Source organism: Lytechinus pictus, chromosome 1, assembly GCF_037042905.1.
Source record: "Lytechinus pictus isolate F3 Inbred chromosome 1, Lp3.0, whole genome shotgun sequence".
Classification (NCBI taxonomy): domain Eukaryota; kingdom Metazoa; phylum Echinodermata; class Echinoidea; order Temnopleuroida; family Toxopneustidae; genus Lytechinus; species Lytechinus pictus.
This window is the reverse complement of record NC_087245.1, coordinates 8,509,996-8,537,377: the sequence shown is the minus strand read 5'-3', so window position 1 is coordinate 8,537,377 and position 27,382 is coordinate 8,509,996. Positions and strand designations below refer to the sequence as shown.

Here is a 27,382-nt window from a genome sequence, read left to right as displayed (position 1 = left end):
TAAACTTTGTTTGTAATTTATCAAGTCCAAATTGATTTGGATTTGCATGAGATAGAATAACCGAGTCTGACCATACACAATACTATTAAAAAATATGAGTGTTCTTACATAATTAGAAATTAAACACAAGTTTCCACTGTATCTTATAGTTTGTCAAAACTTCTGTAAGGCAACCTTATTACCAACATACCTGCCAACTCCTACGATTTCGGCGTAATTATTATGTTTTTTTGTTTTAAATTACGCCTTACGATTTTATGTCACAAAATTAAGATTTTCTGATATTTTATTAAAAATAAAATGTCTACAACGACTGGACTTCAAGTCTAACAACGCAGCCGAATCGTAATTCCAACGTTTTGTAGCGAGTGTAATACGAGCGGGGGGATTGCGTGCGTATGTTCGTGTGTACGTGTGGGTAGACGTGACTACATGCGACGCAATACTTGCGATGTGTGTTTCGCGTGCAAATTTACCGTACAAACTATGTGGATTACTACATATGGGACTGTTATGTGAAAACGTGCGAGTGATTGCTGTATGCGTTCAGTTCAGCACATATATTTTGCAGTGGAGCAGCAATGATTTCCTTGATTTGCCCATGATTTTGATTGCTACCAGTACACCTGAAATGGCAAAATGAGCAAATCTACCAAGAAATCTACCCCGAAATATCGGGCTGAATACTCCGAGAGGTTTCCTGTATTGACAAGCTCCAAACTGGGAGTTCACTATGCATTTTGCAAATGCTGTTCCAGCGATTTCTGCATCAGTCACGGTGGACTCCATGACATCGAGAAACATATCAAGACAAAAAAGCATCAAGCCACTAGTGAGGCAACCAGTGGTAGATCATTAAACAGTTACTTCACGGTAGATTCGGACACGAGTGTAATTAATGCAGAGGTTTTGATGACCGAATTCATTGTTGAACATAGTTGGCCACTCAGTGTTGCTGACCACTGTAATAAACTGTTTCGGAAAATGTTTCCCGATTCGGCCATCGCAAAAAAGTATGGATGTGGGCGCACAAAGACAGGCTGCATCACCAATACCCTTGGTAAAGATTCCAGGAAAAAAATTGTCGATGTCATCAAGGTATCGCCATTCAGTTTGGCAACGGATGGGTCTACGGACTATGATGATGTCAAGTTGTACCCAATATGTGTGCGGTATTTTGACCCGGATGAGGGTCGTACCTTGTCAGTTCTTCTCTCGTTGAAGGAGTGTAATAAGCCATCTACAGGGGAGAACATATTCAAGCTTTTGGAGGCAGAACTACAGGAACTGGAAATTCCGTTTGAAAATCTGGTATCCTTCTCCGCGGACAATGCGTCGGTGATGTTGGGCAAGTTCAAAGGTGTAGCGGCGTTTCTACTCAAGCGTGCTCCATCTATGTACATTTCTGGTGAGTCTTTGTGAATACCATACTAAATAAAGTAGTGTAGGTCTAGATCTTTAATGTTATTAAGAGCAAAACTGAACATACAAAAAAACATAAACGAGATATAAATGAAAGAAATGCTTGTGCTGATCATTAAACATATTTGTGTGTGTGGTGTTCATTTCCACAGCTTAGTTTCAGGGCATTCCAGAGGAAAACCTGTTTCCAACCAATAAAATATAAGATAAATACAAAATGAAATGAAGACAAGAAATAAAACAAATAGTCTTTGTTATAATTTTGAATATGCAGTCAAAATATAGTAGTCTCCGCTTGTCTTATTATTGGAATGGTTGGTTGAATATCTTGCAGCTACAGTGCAGATCTGGTATAATATAAAAAGGCCTAAGTGATGGACAGAGTTTTGATATTTCTTTTCCAATTTGAAAATATTTAAATATATTCTCATTTGTTTTCTATTTGCATTCTTGTAGGCTGCCCTTGTCATTTGATGCATCTTGCGGCTGAGAAAGCAGCAAAACGGGTACCTGTGTAGAGTAGAGGACTTGCTCATCGATATTTATTATCATCTGGAAAAGAGCAGCAAGAGGAAGCAAGAATTCAAATCCGTCCAAGACAAGAAAAATCTTCCCCAGCACAAGATCATCAAGCATGTGTCCACACGTTGGCTTTCACTCGGACAGTGCATCATTAGACTCCTGGAGCAGTGGGATGCGATTATCCCTTTCTTTGAAGGAGAGAGAGAAAAGACAAGTGGGACAAAACGACAGAGAGTCACACAAGAAGGGGAACAAGAAAGAAAGAAACAAAAACCCAAGTCGGTATGATCATCGCCAAGTTTGGCTACCTCTACCAAGCAAGGCACATCGGTGACCCCTGCTGTAAAACCTGGCAGTTCACATGGTCCTACTAGATCAACACTCCAAGGAACAAGTTCTGCAAAATCTAGTACATGTTACAAGATTCCCAAGAAGACACTGCTTGTTGCTTCTAGTTCAACTTGCAACCAAAGCACCACCAAGTCTGGAACATCAAATGTACATGATAAATCAACATCATCCAGTTCTCAAGAACCAGCACAATGAAGGGAACTTCTAGCTCAACTAGCAACCAGTGTGCTACAAAGATTAGTACTTTGAGTGGTCCTGCTAAATTTACACCATTGAAGTCTGCTACAAGCACCAGTAAGGATAATTCAGGTCTTTCTACAGCATTAAACCTGTTCTTTAGAAAGTCATCTTCCACAAGACCAACTGCAAAATCAGCTGCAAAAGAGACTGGAAAATCTGCTTCAAAACGATCTTCCGCTGCAACACGTCAACCTGCAGGTGGGGCTAAAGTTACAATAGTTGAATCAAAACCTGAGCGTGTAGTGAAGATGACAGACCCTAACACAAAACTATATTGTCTCTTTTTTAATACCATTTCTTTGTACGATGACAGTAACCTGATCCTTCAGAAAGATAAACCATGTATTCATGTAATGCATAATGTTATGTGCAACCAAATGAAGTCACTGCTTGTTCGATTTGTGAAACCAGAAGTTATTGCTCATTCAAAAGTGTATGAAGTAGAGTTCACAGATGAAAGCAATCAGAAAAGAAATGAAGAGTTGTTTGTTGGCCAAGCAGTACGCAAATACATCAGAGAGTATGGAGAGCAGTGTAACTTGAAACAATTCTATGACAGGGTAGAAGTAAAAAAGGATTATTATTTTTAGTCTTCAAAGGTTGGCAGGTACATGTACATGTATGTAACAACTATTTGTTCTTTCTTTTAAAAAAAAACCCTGAAAAACCTTGGATGATGAATTCGTCATCGTTTTACAAAACCTTATCTTCTCAATGCATAATGTTAAACATGTAAACTTTGCAAGCTTGGCAAATTTCAAAAGCAACTATATAAAATCAGTATTATACTGAGTATCATTAAAGGAAACCAAAAGGAATGTAATGAATACTAAGAATGAAGTATGATAACATAAAAAACAAGTGGAGCGCCTCTGGCAGTCTCACCTGCATCACGTGATTCTATATAGCAGCAGTGCTGACTTTGAAAACTACTATGAAATAATTATTCACAAAAAACACCATTCATATAATGATACAATACTACGTTCATTTACAATAAATGACATTTGACCTAAGACTTGTCATTGATACTTGATTACCCTGATATCAACATTTTATACACTTTATCTATAAACTTTGAAAGTTATGACAGCAATCTCATAATGACCTCCAAAATGGCCAAAGTTCAATGACCTTAAATGACCTTTGAATTTGGTCATGTGACCTGAAACTCGCATGAGATGTTCAGTGATACTTGATTACTCTCATGTCCTAGTTTTATGAACTAGACCAATACACTTACAGAGTTATGATGGTAATTCAACAAATACCACCAACATGGCCAAAGTTCATTGACCTTAAATGACCTTCGACCTTGGTCATGTGACCTGAAACTCGCACAGGATGTTCAGTGATACTCGATTACTCTAATGTCCAAGTTTCATGAATCAGATCCATAGACTTTCAAAGTTATGATGGTAATTCAACAGATACCCCCAACATGGCCAAAGTTCATTGACCTTTGATCTTGATCATGTGACCTGAAATTCGCAAAGGATGTTCAGTGATATTTGATTACTCTTATGTCCAAGTTTTATGTACTAGACCAATAAAATTTCAAAGTTATGATGGTAATTCAACAAATACCCCCAACTTGGCCAAAGTTCACTGACCTTAAATGACCTTGATCATGTGACTTGAAACTCAGGCAGGATGTTCAGTAATACTTGATTAACCTTATGATCAAGTTTCATGAACTAGGTCCATATACTTTCTAAGTTATGCTGTCATTTCAAAAACTTAAAGGTCAAGTCTACCCCAGAAAAATGTTGCTTGAATAAATAGAGAAAAATCAAACTAGCATAAAGCTGAATATTTTATTAAAATCGGCTGTAAAATAAAAAAGTTATGGCATTTTAAAGTTTCGCTTATTTATCACAAAACAGTGATATTCACAACTCAGTGACATTCAGTCAATGATGTCCATCACTCACTATTTTTTTTTTTTTTTTATTGTTTGAATTATACAATATTTCATTTTTCACAGATTTGACAATGAGGACCAACTTGACTGAACCATATAGTACTAAACAATGCTAATTCCACATGTTCCGGGAGGAATTAATCCTTGTTTCACTTGACAATGGGGAGAAAATTAGAATATTTCATATTTCATATAATAAAATACAAAAGAAATAGTGAGTGGATGACGTCATCAGTCCCCTCATTTGCATACCAACTAGGATGTGCATATAACTGTTTTGTGAAATTAAGCGAAACTTTATAAAATCATAACTTTCTTATTTTACATCCGATTTTGATGAAATTTTCAGTGTTATACTTGTTGGATTTTTCTCTTTTTATTCAAACAAACTTTTTGCTGGAGTGGACTTGTCCTTTAACCTTCAGTTAAGATTTGGTGTTGACGCCGCCGCCGTCGGAAAAGCGGCGCCTACAGTCTCACTCTGCTATGCAGGTGAGACAAAACTGTCAGATGATTAAAATATATGAAGAAATATGAAATATCATACCAATTTAGCAGATTTAAAATTTGAAATTCATTGAATTCTAATGAAAATGTGGTACCTATGTATTAAAGATAAAAAGTCATAAAAGGTATGACAAGAATTTTGGAACATGATAAATGGTGTGTCTCCTCATATTACACATAATGCACTTGTATTTTCAGCCTTATCTGTTAAGAGCACATCCACAGTGAACATATGCCTTGCCAATATCCTCATAAGCCTGGACTAAGTTTAGAAAGTGAATGACTTTGGAGTCCATTTTTACTTTATTGAGCACAACACTGAATGGCCGTGGTGCACAAGAACCATAATGGTAATACTACTGCCATGATTAATACCATCTTGTTTTTATATTTAGCTGTTGAGCCCTGCTACCATGGCATTTACAACTGAGCCTCACCATACAACCTCAATTAGAGTAGCATCCCAGATTTTAATCTTAATATTCACCCAGGATTCGACCAGTATCTAAATCCCACCAACAGTATCTATACCCAAACATAGATCAGTTGCTAATTCTGGGACTAGAATAACCTCAACCTGGTCATTGTGTTAACACCTGTAGTTAGAACAGCGTCTATCATGAAAATAGAAGTGTTGTAAAACATAGATTGAGGACAGTGCGTGCCCAAGACCAGCTTTTCCAATTCGTAGCCCATGTAGAAAGATAACCAAATGAAGCCAACAAACTTGCTCACGCAGATGAAACGCAGATACTGACTTGCCTCTGCATCTATTTTTTATCGTAAAGTTGCATTGCATTGAGACGCCTTGCTTTCAGGCATGCTGCTTCTACAGCCTCTATCAGACATCGTCGGAAGCCACCTTTCTCGAGTTCATGAATGGCATCAATGGTGGTCCCTGCCGGGGAACATACTTCATCTTTGAGTTGGGACGGGTGTTTACCACCTGTTAATACCATCTTGGATGAGCCCTGTATCGGTAGAAATAGAAATTAACCTATCATACATTAAGTTATGATAGCAGTTGGGTGTATCTTACATGTATAACTATTCCTAAGTTACGAATGATTATACACGCGACTGAACATGTTCTTAGGTGTCAGCTACATAGGGATATATCATTTAGAACAAGAAATGGTCACCAGTTGTGAGTTAAGTCATGTGTAACTTAAGAACAGCTATGTGAAATACCTACTAGGAATGTATTGTGTAAAACTACCCCTTGAAACAACAGGGAAAGGATCTAAAAGTAAAATTGTCAAATGAAAAAAAATTAATTTGAAATGCATTTAACTCGACCATGCTTGAGGACACATGGTTTAGTATCTTTTTTCAATATGAGGTACACACTTCTTTCAATCAGAACTGCATATGAAAAGAAATAGACAAAGAAAAATAATCACTTTTACTTACCAATAATGCCTGAGCGCTAAGTTTGATAGCAACATCTCGTGGTAGTCCCATCTTAACTCCTCCATCTGCTAAAGCATCAATGGCCACATACGCCTGTCAACAGTAAAAACAAGAAAGATTACTTCAAGAAGGCTGGATGAAAGGCACAATCCTAACAAGGCTTTATTCCAGCATGATCAACTGACATCAAAATAGCATCTTGCAGTGTACTTCTACTACATGTAACATGTCATGCAAACATAAAGTACAGAGAGAACTATTTGTCTATAAATGGACTAAGTAATGTACATACAGATGTTGGGTTAACTTCAGATTCTGAACTAAAGTTCGTAGTGTATGGTCTCAGAATTGAACACAATATTTATTTTTGTCCTCGAAAAATGTTTATGCTAAGTGAATGTGAATGGTTCATTTGATATACTTTTAACTTCTATTTTCATTTATAGTGCAGTATTAATGCTTGAAAGTCTCCAGCAAACAAGCTACTTATTAAAACAATGTTTATTGTACAATGGAGAAAAAGAAAACCAAGTACTACTAATATTGTTTAATCAAACTATAAGGACATGCAATGCTGCAAAGACAATGCTTAAATGCTCCAACATGTAAAATAATGTTCAAAGCTGGTGACTGGAGCAATGATTGAAACATCAAAGACTTTGATGGCTTCTATCCCATCAGTATTAAACAAGTTCCAAAGGGCTGCATAAAATGTTCAAGTAACTTACATATGCAGGTCCACACCCACTGACTGACATGGCTGCATCAATGAGTGTTTCATCCCCTTCTAAGCAGATCCCTAGCTGAGAGATTAATGACTGGAACATTTTCCCATCACCCTCCTGGACATTCCGACCAACTGAGAAGATGGTTGCACCCTCCATGATTATAGATGGTGTGTTGGGCATGGCACGGATCACTCTTGTCTCATCCGGCAAGCTCTGCAAGGAAAACAAAACAAACAAAAATCCAGAAATATTTGAATCAATATAAAAAACCAGAACAGTACGCTGATAACATTAAACTTTCACTATATTTTAACTTAAATGAATGTTTCGCATAATTACAGAGATCAACCAAACAGCCAAAAGTTGTCATAAATCAGCAAAGGAAAGCTAAAGACATCACACACTGTCCATTTGGGGAAAGGAAATTGTAATACATCTGCCTCACCCTCAGCTTAAGCCATTTCTTTCAATTTTACATTTCCCTCCTGGTCAATAGTGAGTATATTACAGCATTGTATGACAAATCAGTATTATTGGATTGTCATGTCATATCAAAGTTGGTGGTTGTATACCCTGCATCTCATGCATCTGGTCATAAATGCATCAGTGCTCAGTAATCTCTGACCAGCCAGTTTGAGTTTTGATTTAAAATCAGAATATTTTGCATTCATCTGGTAAGAGCATTTACAAGTAAGCAGCCAAAGAAAATAAAACAACAACAAAAAACCTAAACATTACAGGATTATAAGTTTCTCATATCCAGCTGGTAGAGGGGAAGCTATTATCTATTACGTCCAGCTAACAAAAATGGCAAAATTATTAGTATTTCAAGTTTTTCTTCTTCCTGGAGCTGAATATTTAACTTCTGAGATGTTCTGGATGTTTCATAAAATCCTTTGGAAGTTACGTATGTCTTTATGCACGAATAAATGCCCTTTCTTGTGCTAAATGATATATTCATACATACCTAACTTAGCACCTTTGAACATGTTACAGTCATGCATGAAGCTGATCAGAACTATACAAACAGCTTTAACAAACATCCACCATAACTGGGGATGAAAACTCATACAGCATATCAATGCAAACATGTAAAACTACTGTATAGTGTGTGATGTGTTGTTTGCTATGTGAGGAAGGGCCCTATCATAATGTCTCTAACCTCTTGCATTCATTTATACCTACTAAAATTCAAAGAAAATCACACTTCACCAATTTCAGAGTTTTATTTTGCTAATTCACATTTACAACATCACTAATATGTCAAATCCTTAACATTGCTATTGTTGCATATGAAATCACTAGAATAAAGAAAATGAGATGATTTTAATTTTTTTTAATGTTTCAATGAGTGAAAAATTGGGAAGTATCTAATATCTATTATTGGCTTCAGTACAAGAGAACATATTCAATGCTAACTTTATTAGCCAGGCAGGTGATCTTTACTTTGCAACTTTATCTTTAGAACTATGGTTGATAATGCATCATACCTAATATCTACCAATTACATAGGCAGATCTTGTCAGGAGCAGTCATTTCCAGGAGATATTTTCTAAAAATGAAATACATGGGAAAAATCCCTTAAATTTCAATAATGAATTAAAGACTCAAATATTCTGATTCTATCTTACATTTTGTAAGTAGTCTAAGGTGATGCCTGCTGCTAGTGATATTACGAGATGGTCTTTCTTGATATGTGGGGAAATCTCTTTCAGTACCCTTCCAACAATGTTTGGCTTGGTGGCTAAGAAAATGGTATCAGCAATCTGGAGGAGTTGCTCATTATTTGTGGCAGTCTGGGTTCCCAAGTCCTACAAGAAAATGAAATAAAAGATGCAAGTTTTCTTTAATACAATGTCACGAAGAACATTTGATTTGTTTAAGGAGCTGGTGGCATCTTGGTCATTTGAATGCCATAATATACAACAATCCTTTTCTTTATCATCAGATATTCTTTATACTGAGCAGAACAGAGAGTGATTAAACCATACTAAACTAAAATCAGTACAGACATGCACAAAGCATCTACAGGAGAAGATGATAATAATATCAGTATGTAGCATTAAAGTTAAACATTATAAGCATGTACATGTATAAAACTAAGAAAAAAATGAAATGCATTACACACATGGACAGCTTCACATCAACTTTTGAAAATTTGTAGAAAAAATAAATGAAACACTTAGAATAAGTACAGTGTAGTTCCCAACAGAGATTTTGTGTATTCATTCAAACTATGAGATAAATACAAAAATGGACTTAAGATGAATCTATAATTAGTATTTGTTAATGTTTCAATTCAAACAATGGTTCCAGTGATATTTTTTAAAACTAAAATATAGGGCCTAATATAGACAGGAATCATAAAATTATACTGGAATTCAATTAATACCACAACGTGAAGGTGTCGTGATCTAGTTGTTACGACTCTCGTCTTTCAATCAGAGGGACGTGGGTTTGAATCCCAGCCATGGCGTGTTTACCTTCAGCAAAAATTATACCCACATTGTGATGCACTCAACCCAGGTGAGGTGAATGGGTACCCGGTAGGACTTATTCCTTGAATGATTTAGCACCTATATGGCGGCTCAGCTACAGCTGGGTTAATAATATGATACCAAGCATCAAGCGCAGCAGAGTATGCAATTATAGTAGCTGCGCTATGTAAATGGACCATATTACTATTAATACATGTATGTTGTGAGTTTTTCCGTGCAACATTGGATGGGGGGGGATTATTTTCAGGTGGTGTGATTGTCCCATCATATTTCAACTCTTTAAAAAGCATTTCTAATGGATAATTCTAAAGGGAATTTAAAACAATTCAATAAATGGAAGTGAAAATAAGGTTGATGTCTTTCTTTCGAATCCTGGCTCTGAGTTTTCATTATAAATTTTGAAAATGATTTATGTTGATTTTCAAATGGTATCTTCTAGGCCTGACTTGAAACGGATATTTCAATATTCGGATACCCGACACTGAAAACCGGACGGCGGACGGGTATCCGAAATTTTACCCTGAAATATAAAAAATAATATCCATTCGCACTTATTTGAGTTATATTTAAGATTTTCAGTTATATTTGAGTTTTGAACCTATCCAATGATGGCAAGAGTCAGCGTGCGCTAAATAAAATATTTCTGAAAACCAAGAAATTACGAGAAGCTGAATATTTTGGGTTGAATCTGTTTTGCAATCGGATTTGACTAATGTGAGTTAGCGTGAGGCTACGGCTACAAATGTAGATCGTATGACTGTGTAAGCTATTAGTAAATGACTATTATTTGAATTATACAAGTCGGGCCTAGTTACGATCCCATTTAATGGTTGCGAGAGTATGTGTGTTTATTTTTTAGTTCCGATCGAATGAGATAAGATGCAATGAATTTGACCGAGGCGAGTGTAAGTGCGAGTCTACTATTACTAAAAGTCTAAAACCAGACAGGCCTACATCATTCAGCTCACGCACGTGCTGTCCTGTCTGGACGTGTCTGGAGTGAATCGTCCGTTATATATTTGGTCACATTACACTCGCTACACCTTCAAATGGGATCGTACTTGGAATATGTTCATGTCGGGTTTCTCCCCATTCCCCAAATTATAGCCAAGCTTCTCATTTCTCAACTTCTGAAACATAATCACACTTCTAACAAAGATTCAAGACAAGATTTAATTTTAATCACAGTAACAGTAACTAATCACTTACATTCATCACCAGTAAGTTTTACTGCAAAACACGTCGATTCACAACCGACCACATACTCGGCGGGCACACATCATAAACCTTTCTGGCATGATACCGCCTTTTAAGTATTGTTGTTTACGTGAAGATGGATATCAAAATTTATAGTGGATATGCCATTTAAACTGAAATAAAGGAAAATGTGTGTTTTGTAATTTATATATTAAATATTAATTCAATCAAAAATAATCATCTTCATTGGTAACCAAAGTTGCTGTGAGAAAAAGTAGAATTCATTTTGCATTTGATGAATAAATTACAAGAAACAACATGACACACCCGAGTAACCCAATCAACATTTATTTGACGCTTAAATGGTTTCAAATTATCTTCATTCTTCACTCGCATTGAAAGTCGAGGTAAGAAAATATACGATGAGTTACGCATTTGAAATCATCAAAACATAAGACGGGAAAGAAAAACGATCTTAAGCGACACCATAGTAAAATCGCCATCGTTGTCAGAACGGAACTTTACTCCATTCACGGACGGTCATGCTCCAAAACTGATATAAGGTCATGTTTCAAAACTGATATAAAAACGATGGTTTTCGGCGGGAATATATTACCGAAGAAGATTAATTGATATTGGTGATTATATTGGCGACTAAAACTTATAAATTTTGTTGGTGAGTCTTACTAAATTTAATGAGTTTTTGTGACAGGAAAGTGGTGAATCAGTGTCCACGGATACCTGAACCCGAAAAATTAAAACCGTTATCCATCCACGCGGGCGGAAACCGTTCTTAACTCACAAAAAAATGCAATTTTCAAATACCGTACATCAAAAAAACTTTGTATAAAATATAAAATGCTAGTCACTAACTTAAAAAAATAGAACATGTTGATAGGACACATTAAAGAATATCAACCCGTTCAGGTGAAACTGGGAAGATGGGGCTAGACTAAACACTTAAAAAGAGTTAAGAGAGCCCTGGCTATCTTCAATCTTGAAGAAATAGGGGAGAGGGGGAACAATGCTAAGAACACATTGCAGCATTACATCTTCTCACTGTTGAGCTCAAATAACAAGCATTTCATTTCTTCGATTAAACCAGACTGTATATTACAAAACATGCTTTACAAAACAATTAATAATAAAGGCATTTTAATCCAACCTGTTTTTCAATAAAGTGCAGGTGAAAAAAAATACAACTTACTGATAATACTTTAAGATTGTGGCTGGCTGGATCACTAGCTACTATTCTTTCTGCAGCAACAGCATCTAAAAAGTAAAAGAAAAATATCATGAACTGTCAATGAGAATGTCTGTGCAACTCCTAAAAAGGGAGAAATAGAGAAAGCAACTTTTTTTCAATAGCAAGCTGTAATTGTTAATAGTTGATAAACACACATAATTCAAATAGCCACCAAAAGCTATACCAACATTAAATTTACAAAGACAGAGTATAATCAATCGGTATTCATATAATCATGTTTGTGAAAGAATGAATTACTATTTTTTTTTTCTATTTCAGATTCAGACTTGAATGCATGGATGTTTGTATCAAACTGTCTGTCAAAAAAGAAAGTTAGGTACAGGAAGAAAACTAAATAGCACACATCCACTCTCAGGCTTCGCAAATTGTGATGTTTACCCATCCTAGTAGAAGTATAAAAGAGCCAGCAACAACACACATGCAGTCAAACCTCTGTAGTACCTCATACCCCCTCCCCAAATCATTCCAAACAGTTTGAGCAAAGTCATTTACACAGACACCTCACAAAACCCTGAGTATGTTGGGTCTGAAAACACAACTAACTGGACTGCCCTTGGCAGTTTTGCACGCATTCTGCAATTCAATTACAACAGCAGTGTTGATGTGACATCGAGTGAAAATATCAAATATTCTCTCTCTTAAAAATTTACAGTTTGAACTTGGACAACTGTCATTTGAAACATTTTACCAGACTCTAAGAATAAGGAAATGAATGGATTTGAAATATTCTTAATTTTGTGACGAAATATCAGTCATCATCCAAATATGTTTTAAAGTGAAATGACATTTGACCTTCATTCAGCGACCTGACATTTTTTTCACATTATTGCTGATATGTAATACTTTAGCTCCAAAGAATATGAAATGAACTAGTTTACAATACATGTGCATTTTTAAATTTCATCTTGTATGACAATATCGTACATTAAGTACGTTGATCTCAAATGACCTTTGACCTTGTTACATGTGTTGGGAGTCTGGCACACAACAAGCATTCAAAACAAGTCAAATGTCAAATGTATGGCTGTACACACCAAATTATTTCAAAACACCCCCAAAACAAGTTTTTTCTCTGTGTGCAAAATAACTCCCTAAACAAGTTTTTTGCGAACTTTATTTACACATTTTTGGCCGAGAATATGACCCCAGGGAAAAAGCTTGGTAAACGTTGCACAAGCAGATGACAGAGCAAAGTTCTTATTGTATTTTCCATGATCACAAAACACAAAAAAGGGACCAATGCAGAATTCTTCCCAAAATATCTTAAACAATGATATTTGCAGATGACAACATATAAGTTTAAAATGAAACAATATTTAAGACATGAATCATGCAGAGTCAATCCGAATGATTTTTCGGTTAAAGGACAAGTCCACCCCAACAAAAAGTTGATTTGAATAAAAAGAGAAAAATCCAACAAGCATACCACTGAAAATTTCATCAAAATCGGATGTAAAATAAGAAAGTTATGACGTTTTAAACTTTTCTTAATTTCACAAAACAGTTATATGCATTTCCTGGTGGATATGCAAATGAGGAGACTGATGACGTCATCAAAACTAAATATTTCTTTTGTATTTTATTATATAAATTAGGGAATATTCTATTTTTCTCCTCATTGTCAAGTGAAACAATGATTAATTCCTCCCTGAACATGTTAAATGAGTATTGTTTAATACTATATGATTCAGTCAAGTTGGCCCTTATTGTAAAATCTATAATAATGAAATATTGTATAATTCAAACAATAAATAGTGAGTGAGGGACATCATCGACTGTCTCATTTGAGTTGTTCATATCACTGTTTTGTGAAAAAAAAGCGAAACTTTAAAATGTCATAACTTTTTAAGTATACATCCGATTTTGATGAAATCTTCAGCGTTTTGCTAGTTTGATTTTTCTCTATTTATTCAAATCATCATTTATCTGGGATGGACTTGACCTTTAACTAGCATTCGCAGTCCAGACTCGCACACACCTAGACCCGTCCGCAACCCAGTACACTCACTCTCCCGAAACGACAGGCGTGCTTGCCGGCAAACAAGTGTTGTACCAGCGGAGAGCACTGTCATTTGCCTGAGATGTACATGTAGATCTAGTTGGATCCAAAATGAGCTCCAAATTGATGGGCATAAATATCATACTAAATTTTCTCTGGATGGTCGTTTGAATTGGTATTCAATAGGCCTACTGATATAACGATTGTGAGGAAAGATTGTGGAATATGAGTTATGATGATGTTCGAGAATTAATCCCAAGTTATATGATTGATAATCCATTTTTCATTTTAGACACAAGAGCATGCGATCAAAATAAAATACGATTGTTTCGGATCGAGCTCTAAATTCATATCAATTATTATTGTATGTTAAATTATTACGATTTAACAAGATTTTAGGGCCAAAAAAAATAATAAAAATATTGACGATGTCAGCAAAGTATGTTATGTTCATATGGAAGTATTAATACTGTCATTAATTTTTGTTTTACTTCCAGCTCTGTATGTCTCCGAGAAAAGAAGCACAATAATAATAATACATGAGATTTGTATAGCGCACTTTCCATCTTGATTAGATGCTCAAGGTGCTTCAGAGCAGAAAAACAAAAACTATTTACATATAATACATGTCTGAACAATAAGTCAATGTCTATCAAAACACTCTTATACAGGTATGTTTTCAGGTTGCCTTGAAGGTGGTCACTGAAGTCTGGGTTTTCAAACTTTGTGGGAGAGAATTCCACAGGCTAGGCCCTGCATGAGCGAAGGCCCGTTCCCCGCATGATTTCTTAGCAACTGGAATTTGTAAGACATTAGATGATGAGGATCGTAAATTTCTTGAGGGTGTGCATGTGCATTCGATGACGTATGACATATTTTCCATTCATGAATTCAGAGCCCTTAGTTGGGCACAAACTAGCTTCAAATTGATGGAAAAAAATATCAAACGTAATTTTCTGTTTTGTCATGTAAAGTGTTATTATATGGTGATATTACGATCTTGAAAAGAGTTTCTGCATGTTGACAACGTTCGAGAATCAATCCTGACATGATAAATTTTTTTTAGACAAGTGCACTCACTTACATTGTTCGTTATGTGATGTCCGTCATGTTTTACTTTCACATCAAGCTCTAAATTCATATTAATGATTAGGCCTATCATATGTGAATTATTGTTAAATATTACGATTAAATAATGTTCTATGGTCATGATATCAATATTGTTCATAAAAGCAAGGTTTATTTTATGTTGATCGCGTCAATTTTCCGGCAATTTTCTGGTTTGATTAAAGCACAGTACTGCGCATGCGCGATCGATGGCGACGAATTCCATTCCTGAAATCATCGTGCATAAATTATCTCGGCACGAGCAGACGAGTAAGACTCGAACTCTGATCAAATAAACTTCATATTAATGGTGAATAGGCATCATAATTACATCGGTTTCATTTTTGGGGGAATATAAATCACGTAAGTAGTAGTCAAGTTAGACATTACTCTTTATTTTGGTGTGTGAACCAAACGATACGGCCGGTCAACGTTTTTGATCTTTTTTTTTCTTCAATGCACCGATTTTGCAAAATACCTTTAACGAGTGCACATGCAAATTGACTGGCCCCCCGGGGGGCCAGGGGTGGTGCCAATCCCAGGCCAGGATCAGGAAATTTGCATTCCGGCGTCATGTCTTCGCCTTCGTTTCAGGAACCATAGAAGTCCATAGATTCAACCAGGGCCCAACACGCCCACGACCGTACATTTTTTGTTCAGGATTTTTGTAATCGATTCATGACATGACATGGGTTCTAAAAGTAAGCCACAGAGGAAACTGAAAATTCATGTTTAATCTTTTAGTTCAATTAGGATTCCAAGCAGATGCCATTACGATGCTGCCCCGGGCCTAGACCAAAAGCTTCAGTCTCATTAAGACTGTAGATCTATTGGTTGTTCCGCTGAGCTCACCAATACATAGACTGAAGAGCTTGGAGGCCCGTACATAAAGACAACGTATTAGCAGTAACGTCAGATCTAACATTGGCGGAAACCAGATTTTCATTTTCATTAAGTTTTTTTGGTACATAAAATTTCACCTTATAAAAAAAAATGACATCCAACTTGACAAGAAAATATTTAAAATTAAAAAACATTGTACCTTAGACCGCAGTTACCGTTAATTTCTTTCAAATGATGATCAAAACATAGTTATCCTCGATCCTTTCGTTGGTCATCGTATGTTGCCATCTTGGATGTGATCATTCTTACAGACGTCTTTACCAGTTGTCATATATCGCGATTCGTGCTGCTGCGTTGCGCTAGTCTATGTGCGTGCGTTCGAAACTTGACGCTCACATTGATTGGCCAGGATAATCGGAAAGCCTTCATAAAACCTAACTCAACGAACGTAGAGGGCAGCAATGCACGGCTGCCATTTTTTCTGTACGGCAATAAATAAAAAAAATAAATAAATAATCGGTAACATATATTTGATATTTTCTTGGAATATGCGTAGTATCAAAAGAAAGATTAGAGTCTAACGAAAATGGGGGCCATCGTTTATTTATAAATTAACGTTAGGCCTAGACCTAGAAAATAAATAAAAATCTAGATCAAACATAGACCAAAAGATTCGGTCTGTTATATTGGTTGTTCTGCTGAACTCTGTTGGCTCCACTCACCAATTACAGAGACCAAAGTTCTAACTCGATATGTACAGGGACTCAATGGCCATAAGTTTATGTATCAAGTTTGGATAAGTCCAAGGAAGTGGGAGTTGCGCGACAGCCCAAGTAAGTCACTGTTTTTTCCCCTTTTAAGTTTATTTTTTCCTGTTTTGGTGCATTTCAGTCCAAAACGGAATAATAATCTTTATTTTGATCCAGTTCTTTTTATATATTTTTATGGAATAAAGACAAAAATCGATGAGCCCCGTTGGGGGGATTTAGCATTGTTAGCCCTGCACGATTGCGAGCCGTCTGTGTACGAGGAGAAATAAAAAAATCAAAAATGTATAAAAAAAACTCCTTGAAACAGACGGCTGCCAGCTGTCTAGACCAAACACTAACTTTATAGTTAGACCCGAATTGACATGATAACACATGCAGGCTCGCACTAACGGACTACCATCGGTGACTGGGGATGATAGTAAAATGTCAGAAATTTTTAAATAAGTCCCTAGAAACAACGGTATATTCCTGTCTACCCCGGCCCTAGACCAAAAGCTTCAGACTCTGTTTTATTGGTTGTTCTGCTGAACTCCGTTGGCTCCACTCACCAATTACAGACTAAAAGCTTTGGACTCTGTTTTATTGGTTGGTCCGCTGAACTCTGTTGGCTCCACTCACCAATTACAGCAACCGAAGTTCTAACTCGATCTGTACAGGGACTCAATGGCCATAAGTTTAAATATTAAATTATGATAAACCAGGGAAGTTAAGTTGCGCAACAGCGGAAGGAAGTCACTGATCTTTTTTATTTTCCCCCATTTTTGTGCATTTCAAGCCATAACGGAATAATCATCTTCAATTTTGGTCCAGTTCTTTTCATGTTTTTATGAAATAAAGACAAAAATCGATGAGCCCCATCGGGGGGGTTTTGCACTTTAACCCCCTAATGGTGGCTGCACGATCACGAGCCGTCTGTGTACGAGGAGAAATAAAAAAATGTTAAAAAACTCCTTGAAGCACGGCTGCCAGCTGTCTACCCCGGCCCGGGTCGCTCCAAGTCCAAAGATGTGAGACCTCTGCAGTTTGCCCACTTACTAACCCGGGGAGCTTTGCGGGCCGGAGCCCAGGACTCTTCTATTATTAGGCAGACATGGGAACTCTCCAAAATGGGGTCGCAATATATTTTAGCACTCCAAATAAAAGGGGAAAAAATAAATTATGCACTTACCTCGATTATCACGATCATATGGATGAACTTGAAGGTCTATCGTGACACAAAATCCGGACATCAAGGCACAAACTGGACCCTCAAAAAAGAGGAAAATAAGGTCCCTACATGTATGTCGCATTCGTTCTCGGTATCGATCGGCCATTTTGTTTTCAATTTTGAAAGGAGAACGAACGAGACAGAACTTTTCCTTTTTTTGAGGGTCCAGGACCAGAACCCTAGCAGGGGCCCGTTTCTCAACACCGTCATAAGTCTAAATTCTTGACTAAATCGGAGATAGTGAGCTAGCTACTTGTCCGCTAACCGTTTCACGAAGCCCTCTTTACCAAGATCGGGTACAACCTCACTTAATATTTATGACACCTCCGAACCTGTCATAACTTCTTTCTCAATGACGTAGTGGCATCACGTGGGTAGACTATGACATGCAAAAATGCCTCGAAATTTGAAAATCATAATCTTACGTAATCAATTAAAGAGGTTGAAATTACATCACAAAACAAGTGGATAATGCATTCAATAATCATAATACAAAGAAACTATAAAAACTGTCGGTAAAACGCCACAAAACCATTCAGTTTGAAATAGTAAAATGATTTAATCGATATAAAGATTCTACCAGGTCAGGCCATCCATAACTGGGCTCGTATTTGTTGTTTCCAGACCCCTATTAACATTCGGATAAATTCCATCTCTAATTCATGCATAGAATTTGTCAAATCGTATATTTCGGTGTCAAAGATTTTTTTTTTTTCATTGTTAAACTATATTTTCATGTTTGGAATCGTGGAAGACCGTATAATTATCATCATTTTACAAAGAAAACCGTTATGGTTTACTTTCGTAAACTATTAAAATTGGATATCCCGGGGGTACACATCTCAACGTCCACAAGTGATTTTTTAGTCATGAAATGAATTATTCATAATTAAATTTTCTCTGCAATTGAATGCTCCAGTCTTTATAGTCTAAGTATGTATGATGCATAATTCACCTGTGTTATTATTTTGAAAAGATTTATTTCCCAATTCATCATAATATTTGCAATTTTGTCATAATTTTTCTTTTTGAAAATTGTGCTATTTTGTGACTAAGGCTACGTCTCGTCTGCTCTTTTTACCGATAGTATCGATATCAAGGTATTCTAGTTAGGAAGCCTTTCGAGAAACAGGTTTAGTAAGATTGGAACTAACTCCGTGGTTGGTGGATAAAGATATGACTAACTTGTCCATGTGTTGAGAAACGGGCCCCAGAAGTCAGACTGGGGGAGCGTTTCATGAAACTGAAAGGACTTGTCGGACGTTTTATCCTGTTTATCCGACAGTTACCATGCCTCACAGCCAATCAAAATCAACAAAAGATGTCAGATCTGACAACTTGTCGGACAAAAATCTTGATGAAACGCTCCCCAATTTGTGCCTCAAATCAATGACAATGACATGTCATTGTCAATGACAATGTCAATGTGAATGTGATGTCTGGATTCTGTTTCACGATAGACCTTCATCCATATTATAATCGAGGTAAGTGCATAATTTATTTTTCCCCCTTTTATTTGGGGTGCTATTGTGACCCCATTCTACCCCATTTTGGAGAGTACCCTCTGCCTATTAGTATTAAATATTTAATAGTAATACACGGACGATTCCTGGGGCTGGGTCCGACCCGCTTCGCGGGCCGGAGCTCTCTGGCCTGGGTTACCCGCGTACCGCCGGCGCGGCCGCGGCAGCAGTGCCAGGACAGTGGCCAGTGCAAACATTAACAATGAATAAGTAACAATTTTCGAGATTTTATTATACGTACTTGCAGCTAAAAGCCCTTTTGTAATTGTTTGGGCTATTTTCCCTGCTCCGATGAATCCAATTGTGCCAAGTGACATGATGAGGTGACGCGATGAGATCCTACAAAATGATGTTAAAATATTCCGATTCAGCTATAATTTCACGATTAATCAAAACGATTGCGCAATTTCATCACTGACACTCAAAATATCGTGCCACGTGGTTCACATGTGAAACTAGTCTTTAAAAAAAAACTTATTGAAAATTAAATGTTCTCAATCTCAGCTAGTCAATATTCTATAGGTCCCAACATTAATTGAAGGTCATTTAATTGCAAATTTGCAGTTCATATTCGGTCTGCTTCTTGCACCACACCACGTATTAAGTTATTTGTTTAAGTAAAATTGATCTATAATTACTTGTAAATTTTCATCAAGTCGAGTCAAGTCTAAAATAAAAATTTCCTTAATTGCAACGTACACGGCAACATGGGGGGGGGGGGGGGGTAGGGGATATGACCCTACCCCTTGGGCTGCCAAGCACATGTTGTCATCATATGCATAGGCGGATCCAGGGGGCGGGGCCCGCGGGCCCCCCGGGTAGGCGAAAAGGGGGCGCCAAAAGGGAATTAAAGGAATGCATGAGAGGAAAAGGAAAGGGAGAAAAAATTAAAGGAGGTTTAGGAAATTGGCTATACAATCTCCTAATATTTATATAAAAGTTAGATCCTACCTTAATTCTTGCTCTCCAGAGGATAGAATGTGGTCCAGCCCAGGGGCGGAAATCTCTCCCAAAAGGTAGGGGGGACACAGGGGCGGATCCAGCCTTCGCCAATAGGGGGGGGGGGCGGAAATTTGTTTCAGCCATATTTTCCCCGATCAGCAGCTCGAAGATGGTTTTGTTTGTTTCTTTGAAGGGGTAGTCCTCATTAGTCACTTCTTAGCTTTATTCTAATAAATTAATATATAATATCATAATCCTTATTCATATGATGCGAGCACGGAGCGCGAGCAAATCTTTTTGGAAATTTTATGTATTTTTCCTAAAATTTGAACTGATTCTGGGCAATGTTTGTTATCCTGAAAAAAGATGTGTATGCAACCTAATAATTACTACGACGAAAAAGCGCGATCAGAAATGAACTGATGGAAAAGATACCTGTTAAAGTAGCATTTAACAATCAAATAATGCGAGCGTGAAGCGCGAGCTGATTTCTTTTTGACATTTTCACCTAAAGAATGGAAATTTTAAACTTTCTAAAGAAAGAATGGAAAATTTTAATCAGTTTTTGTAATCGTGAACAGGATAGCTATATTATTTAACGATTGATGAGAGTGCGAAGCGCGAGCAGAAAACAAATTCGAGATTTAGACCTAAAAATGGGCCACTCTGTTCATGTCTTGTAAATCATCAAAAGGATGAGTAATATGGGGTCTTCCTACATTAATAATGCGAGCACAAAGCGCGAGTAGAAAATTTTTGATATTGTGATCTGAAACTGGATAATGATTTGAATTAGAGAACAAGTTGAGTATCTGAATAAACATGCGCGAGCGTGTTTCATATTTAGACCTAGAATCTAGGCATTCTAAATACAACTTTAATCATGAAAATCATGAAACTTTGATATTCCGATCTGAAAAAAAGAGTCAATTTCAGCTTTATATTTTAAGCACTTTGTAGAAAAATTGTAAGGTGGATATGGATCACACTTAAAAAAGAGCTGATATTATTATTAATTTGAGTTTTGACAGAGGACCGGGACATCCTTACGACGTGTCATCATATGAAAATGATGACTATCTCTCTATTCCTCTTGCTAAGCGCGAGATGAAACAAAAGGGACAATATAATTATTCAATTAATATAACATTTATTAATGCCTAATGAGGGCGCGAAATATGATGATATCATGGCATAAAAACTGGACATTTCACTTTTGTGATTATGAATAGGATGCATCAGTTAATATATTTTTAACCATTAATGCAAGCGCAAATCGCGAGCTAAAATTTTTGATAAACTGTCATGAAGAGGGGATTTTAAATACTTTGTTGTATAATCAATATTGAAACATTTATATAACTCGCCAATCAAAATGCGAGCGTGCAGCGCGCTAGCTGATACGTCTTGACAATCAGACCTGAAAAGGGATATTTTGAAAACTTTATGGAATACACGAAAATAATAGGTACCTGATAAATCAAAATTTGCGATCGCGCAGCGCAAGCAGCAAATGTTAACATTCAGAGCACTTTTTAAAAACCAATTGGTAAATTACAGAAAATATTGAAAGTTCGATTTCCAAGGTGAAATATGTTATGTATATTGACTTCCAAACTTGATATTCGAACTCCATATTGAACAACATATGTAAATCACCTAACAGGCAATGCGAGCGCGAAGCGCGAGCAACAATTTTGTATAGTGGCACGAAAGATTCTTTTTATTTTTCCAAGTCTTCCCCTCATCTTATTTTATGCACTCGTTGTCCTTCTTTTCTTTTTCTCCTCTCTTTTCCCTCCTTTTTTCCTTCTTTCGTTCCCTTTTTTCTTTTTTTTTGCTCCGCCAAGAGGGGGGGGGGCGGGCCCCTCGGCCCCCTGGATCTGCCTATGGGGACACTGGGGCGGGAAAATTTGATAAGCAAATAAAAATTAAAGGTTATCATCGCCAAAGTAAGGTCATCTCGTCCCAAAATACATGTTTTATTTCGATTTAGAATGATGTATTTCTTACCATCATAAAAGACCTAAAATAGTAGGGGGGACATTTGATATTGTGTCCCCTCTACTATTTTGAGTAGGGGGGACACGTCCCCCCTGTCCCCCCTGGGATTTCCGCCCATGGTCCAGCCGCTCAGAATCTCAGGTAAATTGCACAAATCCGTGAATAGAAATATATACACTTCACAATTTCAAATACAGTAGATAAAGGGACAGATGTCACAAAATGTCTCGCGAAGTAATGAGCTCATTAAATATGCAGAGAATATAGGCTTTGAAGGAGTGGAAGTGACGGTAAGAAGTAAGAATTGGAAAATGTAGAGAAATAGGTATAAATTGATCCTCCACAAGATTTGAGTCGATCCTCACTAGCAGCTGGATGAGATGGTCAGCATGCCAGTGGTCAGGACGAAGGCAGAGAGTAGAGTGATGATGTGGTAGAGAAAACAAGTTGTTTTTACCAACATCAGAAAAGATGAGACAAAGAAATAAGCGCCAAAAAGGGGGCAAAACACAGTTGAGAAGAACAAAGAGGAGAGAAGCAGACTGTGAGAAAAGCAAACATGCAAGCATCTCTGTAGTGATGTTGTATACCTGCAAGTTCATTGCAATAAACAAGGAACAATGAAAGGATGTTTGCTCCAAGTCTAGGAACAAAAGAAAGGTTGTTTCTCAATATAAGAATGTGTTTGCCAAGTAGATTTGGACAGAAAATGAGTTGGCTTGCTCTGTGAATGTACAGTATTGTAGTACATACACATGGCGTGAACAAGTGAGAATATATGAAATTGGAAATAAAAGAAAGAATTTATATACATATACAGAATGTTGAAATATAAATGAAAATATATACAAGGAAAGAATATATAGATGTAGATATATAAAAAGATATAGTCAAGTCACTACAGAGGAAAAGAGAAAAAACGGGGAAGAGAGAAGGAAAAAAGAAGAGGAAGGGGGGGGCGCCGAAATATTGATGTTCGACCTAGGGGGGCCCAAATTGACGGACATAGGGGCGCCGAATTAATGTTCGACATGCATGGGGGCGCGGAATTACGGGTTTTATTAACATGGGGCGCCGAATTAATTGATCTTCTTCTTCTGTTGATTTCCTCCAGTCCTGGAGAACTGCGGGATCCAGTGGATACGCAGAAAAAGCGATTTGATAAAAATGTATAGAGACAAAAGAGCAAGGCTCAGGAGGAGGGTGGAATATCACAAGACTGTCTAGTCATGCTAGTTGTTGTTTACCAACAAAGAACACTTGACATGAAGCTCATGCAAGAAATGAAAAGAATAGTAATGAAGTTGGGCCGGGAGTTGAAGCAACATGTATACTAGTTGCATGAGTGTCCAATCCAAGAAGTACAACATTAGTAATAGCTGCTGCGACTTGTGACGCAGGAGTTATGGCAAGATCATGTTGGAGATATATAGGGAGGAAGGTTGGCGATGAACCTTTTCCTTTCGTCCGCATAGAGGGTACTGTTACAGTCTCATCCTTGATATTGCAGTACGTAGCAGGTGATATCATGACGCCTTCCAATCTTAGTGAGACGTCCCCAAAAGACATGAAAGGAAAAAAGGAGAGGAGAAAAGGAAAAGCGAAAAACAAAACTACTTCACCCTCGCTCTAAATTTATATAGGCCTATTATCGCCTATATAGATTTTACTTTTACGGTTAAACGACAATATTGCAGTTCTCCTTTGTTTCCCTCACCCTTTCTCTATGGAATTCTAACCTTGTTTTTCCACCTCGGCTATAGGACTAGTGTGTTTCTTGCCAGTTAAAGTTCAAATGTAGGCATACATTAGGACATGGAATTAGAGTAAGGTTAGGCCGAAGTACCGTATGGGTACTAGTATTCAACCCGGCATAATTCACAGATTTTGACATATTCCCCAAAATATTTAGAAATAGGGAATTTATCTTAATTTCACACCTTTGTTTTTTCCAGGGTAATCTGTTGTCGATATTTTCTTTGTCAATCTGTCGACTGTATGCGCGGAGGATCGAATTATGCGGCGATGGCCTTTTGCACTGAATCGGGCAGATTGAAAGATAGGGCCATCTTTCATCGCTAGGTTGAATACTAGTGCCGACGGGTTGAATACTAGTACCAAAATCCGTCGCCGTATAATTCGATCGCCCGCGCACACAGTCAACTGGTTGAAGAAAAAAATAACGGAAAAAAAATAACCAGCATTTGCTCTTGGAAATAAGACGGGTCTGAAATTCAGGTAAATTCTATATATCTATATATTTGAGGAAACTCTCCAAACGGGTTGAATACTAGTGCCCTTACGGTATATGAAGTTATCTTTTTTTTTAATTGATCATGTCACGCAACATTTCCGCACTTCTGGTCGGGCCGGCCCCGGGCGGGTAAAATCTTTATATCAATTTCCGCCGTTACCCCAAAATAGGCAAATTTTCCCTCTTGCATGTCAGCTCATTTATTACTGAACAACCAATTTTTTTTTGGGGGGTGGGGCAAACAGATTCCTCAATTAAAATGAGGAAGGTGTAAAATTCGTGACGTATTAAAAAAAAAATATTTTTTTATCAGATTCTCTGAAACTGTCATTTCCCTGCGCACTAGTCTCCTGTCTTGTTTTGCGCCCTCAGTTTGAAATTTTGAATGACGCTTCAGGATGAGTCAAAGAAATTACCGGTATACACGATCCTTTTTTATATGTAATTTCAATAAAGCTAGCACAGAAGTTTCAACATTTTGCGCTCTAATTTCCTTGTGATGAGGTTCAGCAATCTTAGAAAATCAATTGAATTAGAGCCGATTGGAGTATTAGAGATATCTGTATTATTTTGATGAAACGTCCGCCCTTTGAAATTTCAGAGTTTAATTGCTCTACGCTGGGAGGAATATCTTCCTCCCGGTATATATATATATATATATATATATATATATATATATATATATATATATGTATAATATATATAAATATATATATATATATATTATTCTTCTCCTCTGTTTTGCGAGTTAAATATCAGTATGCACTGTCGCTAAATTGTTTGTAATCAAATCTGATCTTTATATGGAAAGCATTTAATATTACTTATAGAATACCCTTTTCCCCGGGCCCTTTTATTTAAAAAAAATGATAAGGCACTTTAGGTTCCACGCTTCGCGCGGGGTAATTATTATTTTGATTTCCTCCATTTTGTCCTTTTTTGTGCGTTCACGATCACTTTCGGAAACAAGGTTCAAAATCACAATAAATTCAAGTGAATTGGAGCTGATATAGGTACTAGAGAAAGACAGCTCCTTTTCATTTTAATTCATGAAACAACGAATGCTTCGCGCTTCGCGCGGGGGGGGGGAACTCCCTCTCCCTGCACCCACCCCCAAGGGAGCGCACTTCGCGTGAATTGACCGCCCCCTCCAAAATAAAATCCTGGCGAATTTGATGTTCAACCTCGGGAGGCGCCGAATTGATGTTCGACCTATAGGGGCTCCGAATTAGTGTTCGAACTCTGGGGCTCCGAATTGATGTTCGACCTAGGGGCTCCGAATTTATGTTCGACCTAGGGGCGCCGAACTGATGTTCAAAATAGGGGGCACCGAATTGATGATCGAACTAGGGGGCGCCGAATCGATTGATGTTCAACATCGGGGGCGCCGAATTGATGTTCGATCTTTGGGGCGCCAATTTCAAGTTAGCGACCGGGACGCCAAATTCATGTTCGATCGGAGGCGCCAGAATGCTCGAATTGCCTGGTTATAGTGAAATACATGTCCTGTCCAAAATAATTAAATGCGGCTGAAAATATTGACATATAGGAGGGGGGCGCCGAATTGATGTTCGACCAAGGGGGCGCCGAATAGAATGTTCGACATAGGGGCGCCGAATTGATGTTCAACTTAGAAGGCGCCGAATCGATGTTAGGCCAGGGGGCGCCGAATTGATGTTTTGATGTTCGACCTATAGGGGAGCCGAATTGATGTTCGACCGGGGGGGGGGGGTTGATGTTCGATTTGGGCACCAACTTTATATTCGACCCGGGGCGCCAAATTCATGTTCGACCGGGGTCGCCAAAATGATCGAATTGCCAAGTTTTAGTAAGATACGAGATACATATGGAATACAGACTATGCAGTTTTAAGAAAAGTACGTTGCTTAGCCATTCATCCTATATCTGTCTTAGTCGCGCAAAAACTCTTAGCCAAATTCTAAAACAAAATTCTTAGCCGATTCTATATGGAATACGCGTTTTGGCTAAGAAATTTGTCGTAGACAGAAAATAATTAAGACAAAATGCTTAGATTGTTGACTTAATCATGCTTATTATCTCGTTTATGGAATACGGGCCCAGGTCCCCTCCCATCCCGCCCCGCCCTCCCCATTCCCCGACCCCATCAGTACGCCCCCCTCCCTATATACCGGCCTCATGACCCAGGCAAGCCCCCGCAAAGTGCATAAGGAACTTGCAGAAGAAGAAGGAAAAAAATATAGAATCTGCAAAAAACAAATGACACAACAGAAACCTATATTCCCCTCTTCCCTAAGCATATACAACTTATGGAGGGGAGAGAGAAGAAGAGAAAAGAAATTTAAAAAATCTGCCCTTCATTCGGAATCAAAATCTTCCTACTTTTTGAGATGTAAAGATCCAGTGCTATCATTTTTTCCTCAATTTGATTTCTTACTAAAATTTATTTGACTTCTTGGACTTCTTGACTATATAAGGAGGTATATTTTTCTTTGGGATTGAAATGAATATATATTTAACAAACAGAATTACGTGATTTAATAAATACGTCTTCCCTATATCACCCAAAGGTGAACCAAAAGTATTCCTTTCCTGTCCAGTTCCTTAAAACAGGGTAAGTTAAGAGCGTCATTACATGCCCTCCACGACTATGTACACAATCGTAAAATAAGTGACGGTATGTTT

General features: G+C 37.4%; 3 protein-coding genes across 3 annotated transcripts in view; 2 read left to right on the top strand and 1 right to left on the bottom strand.

Moving 5' to 3' along the window:
- Positions 1–27,382, top strand: part of LOC135153222 (uncharacterized) — a 1,173,865-nt gene that overhangs the window by 1,051,840 nt on the left and 94,643 nt on the right. The window lies entirely within an intron of this gene.
- LOC129256918 (pyrroline-5-carboxylate reductase 1, mitochondrial-like) lies at positions 292–19,971 on the bottom strand. The gene is made up of 6 exons (XM_054895138.2): positions 19,760–19,971; positions 12,010–12,074; positions 8,739–8,918; positions 7,108–7,320; positions 6,380–6,472; positions 292–5,937 (listed from the first exon to the last, which is right to left on the bottom strand). The coding sequence occupies exons 1-6, from the start codon at positions 19,833–19,835 to the stop codon at positions 5,737–5,739; spliced, it is 828 nt and encodes a 275-aa protein (XP_054751113.1). The 5' UTR covers positions 19,836–19,971; the 3' UTR covers positions 292–5,736.
- On the top strand, positions 640–3,202 carry LOC135153223 (uncharacterized). The gene is made up of 3 exons (XM_064095644.1): positions 640–1,397; positions 1,914–2,226; positions 2,469–3,202. Exons 1-3 carry the CDS (start codon positions 640–642, stop codon positions 3,123–3,125), a joined length of 1,728 nt encoding a protein of 575 aa, XP_063951714.1. The 3' UTR covers positions 3,126–3,202.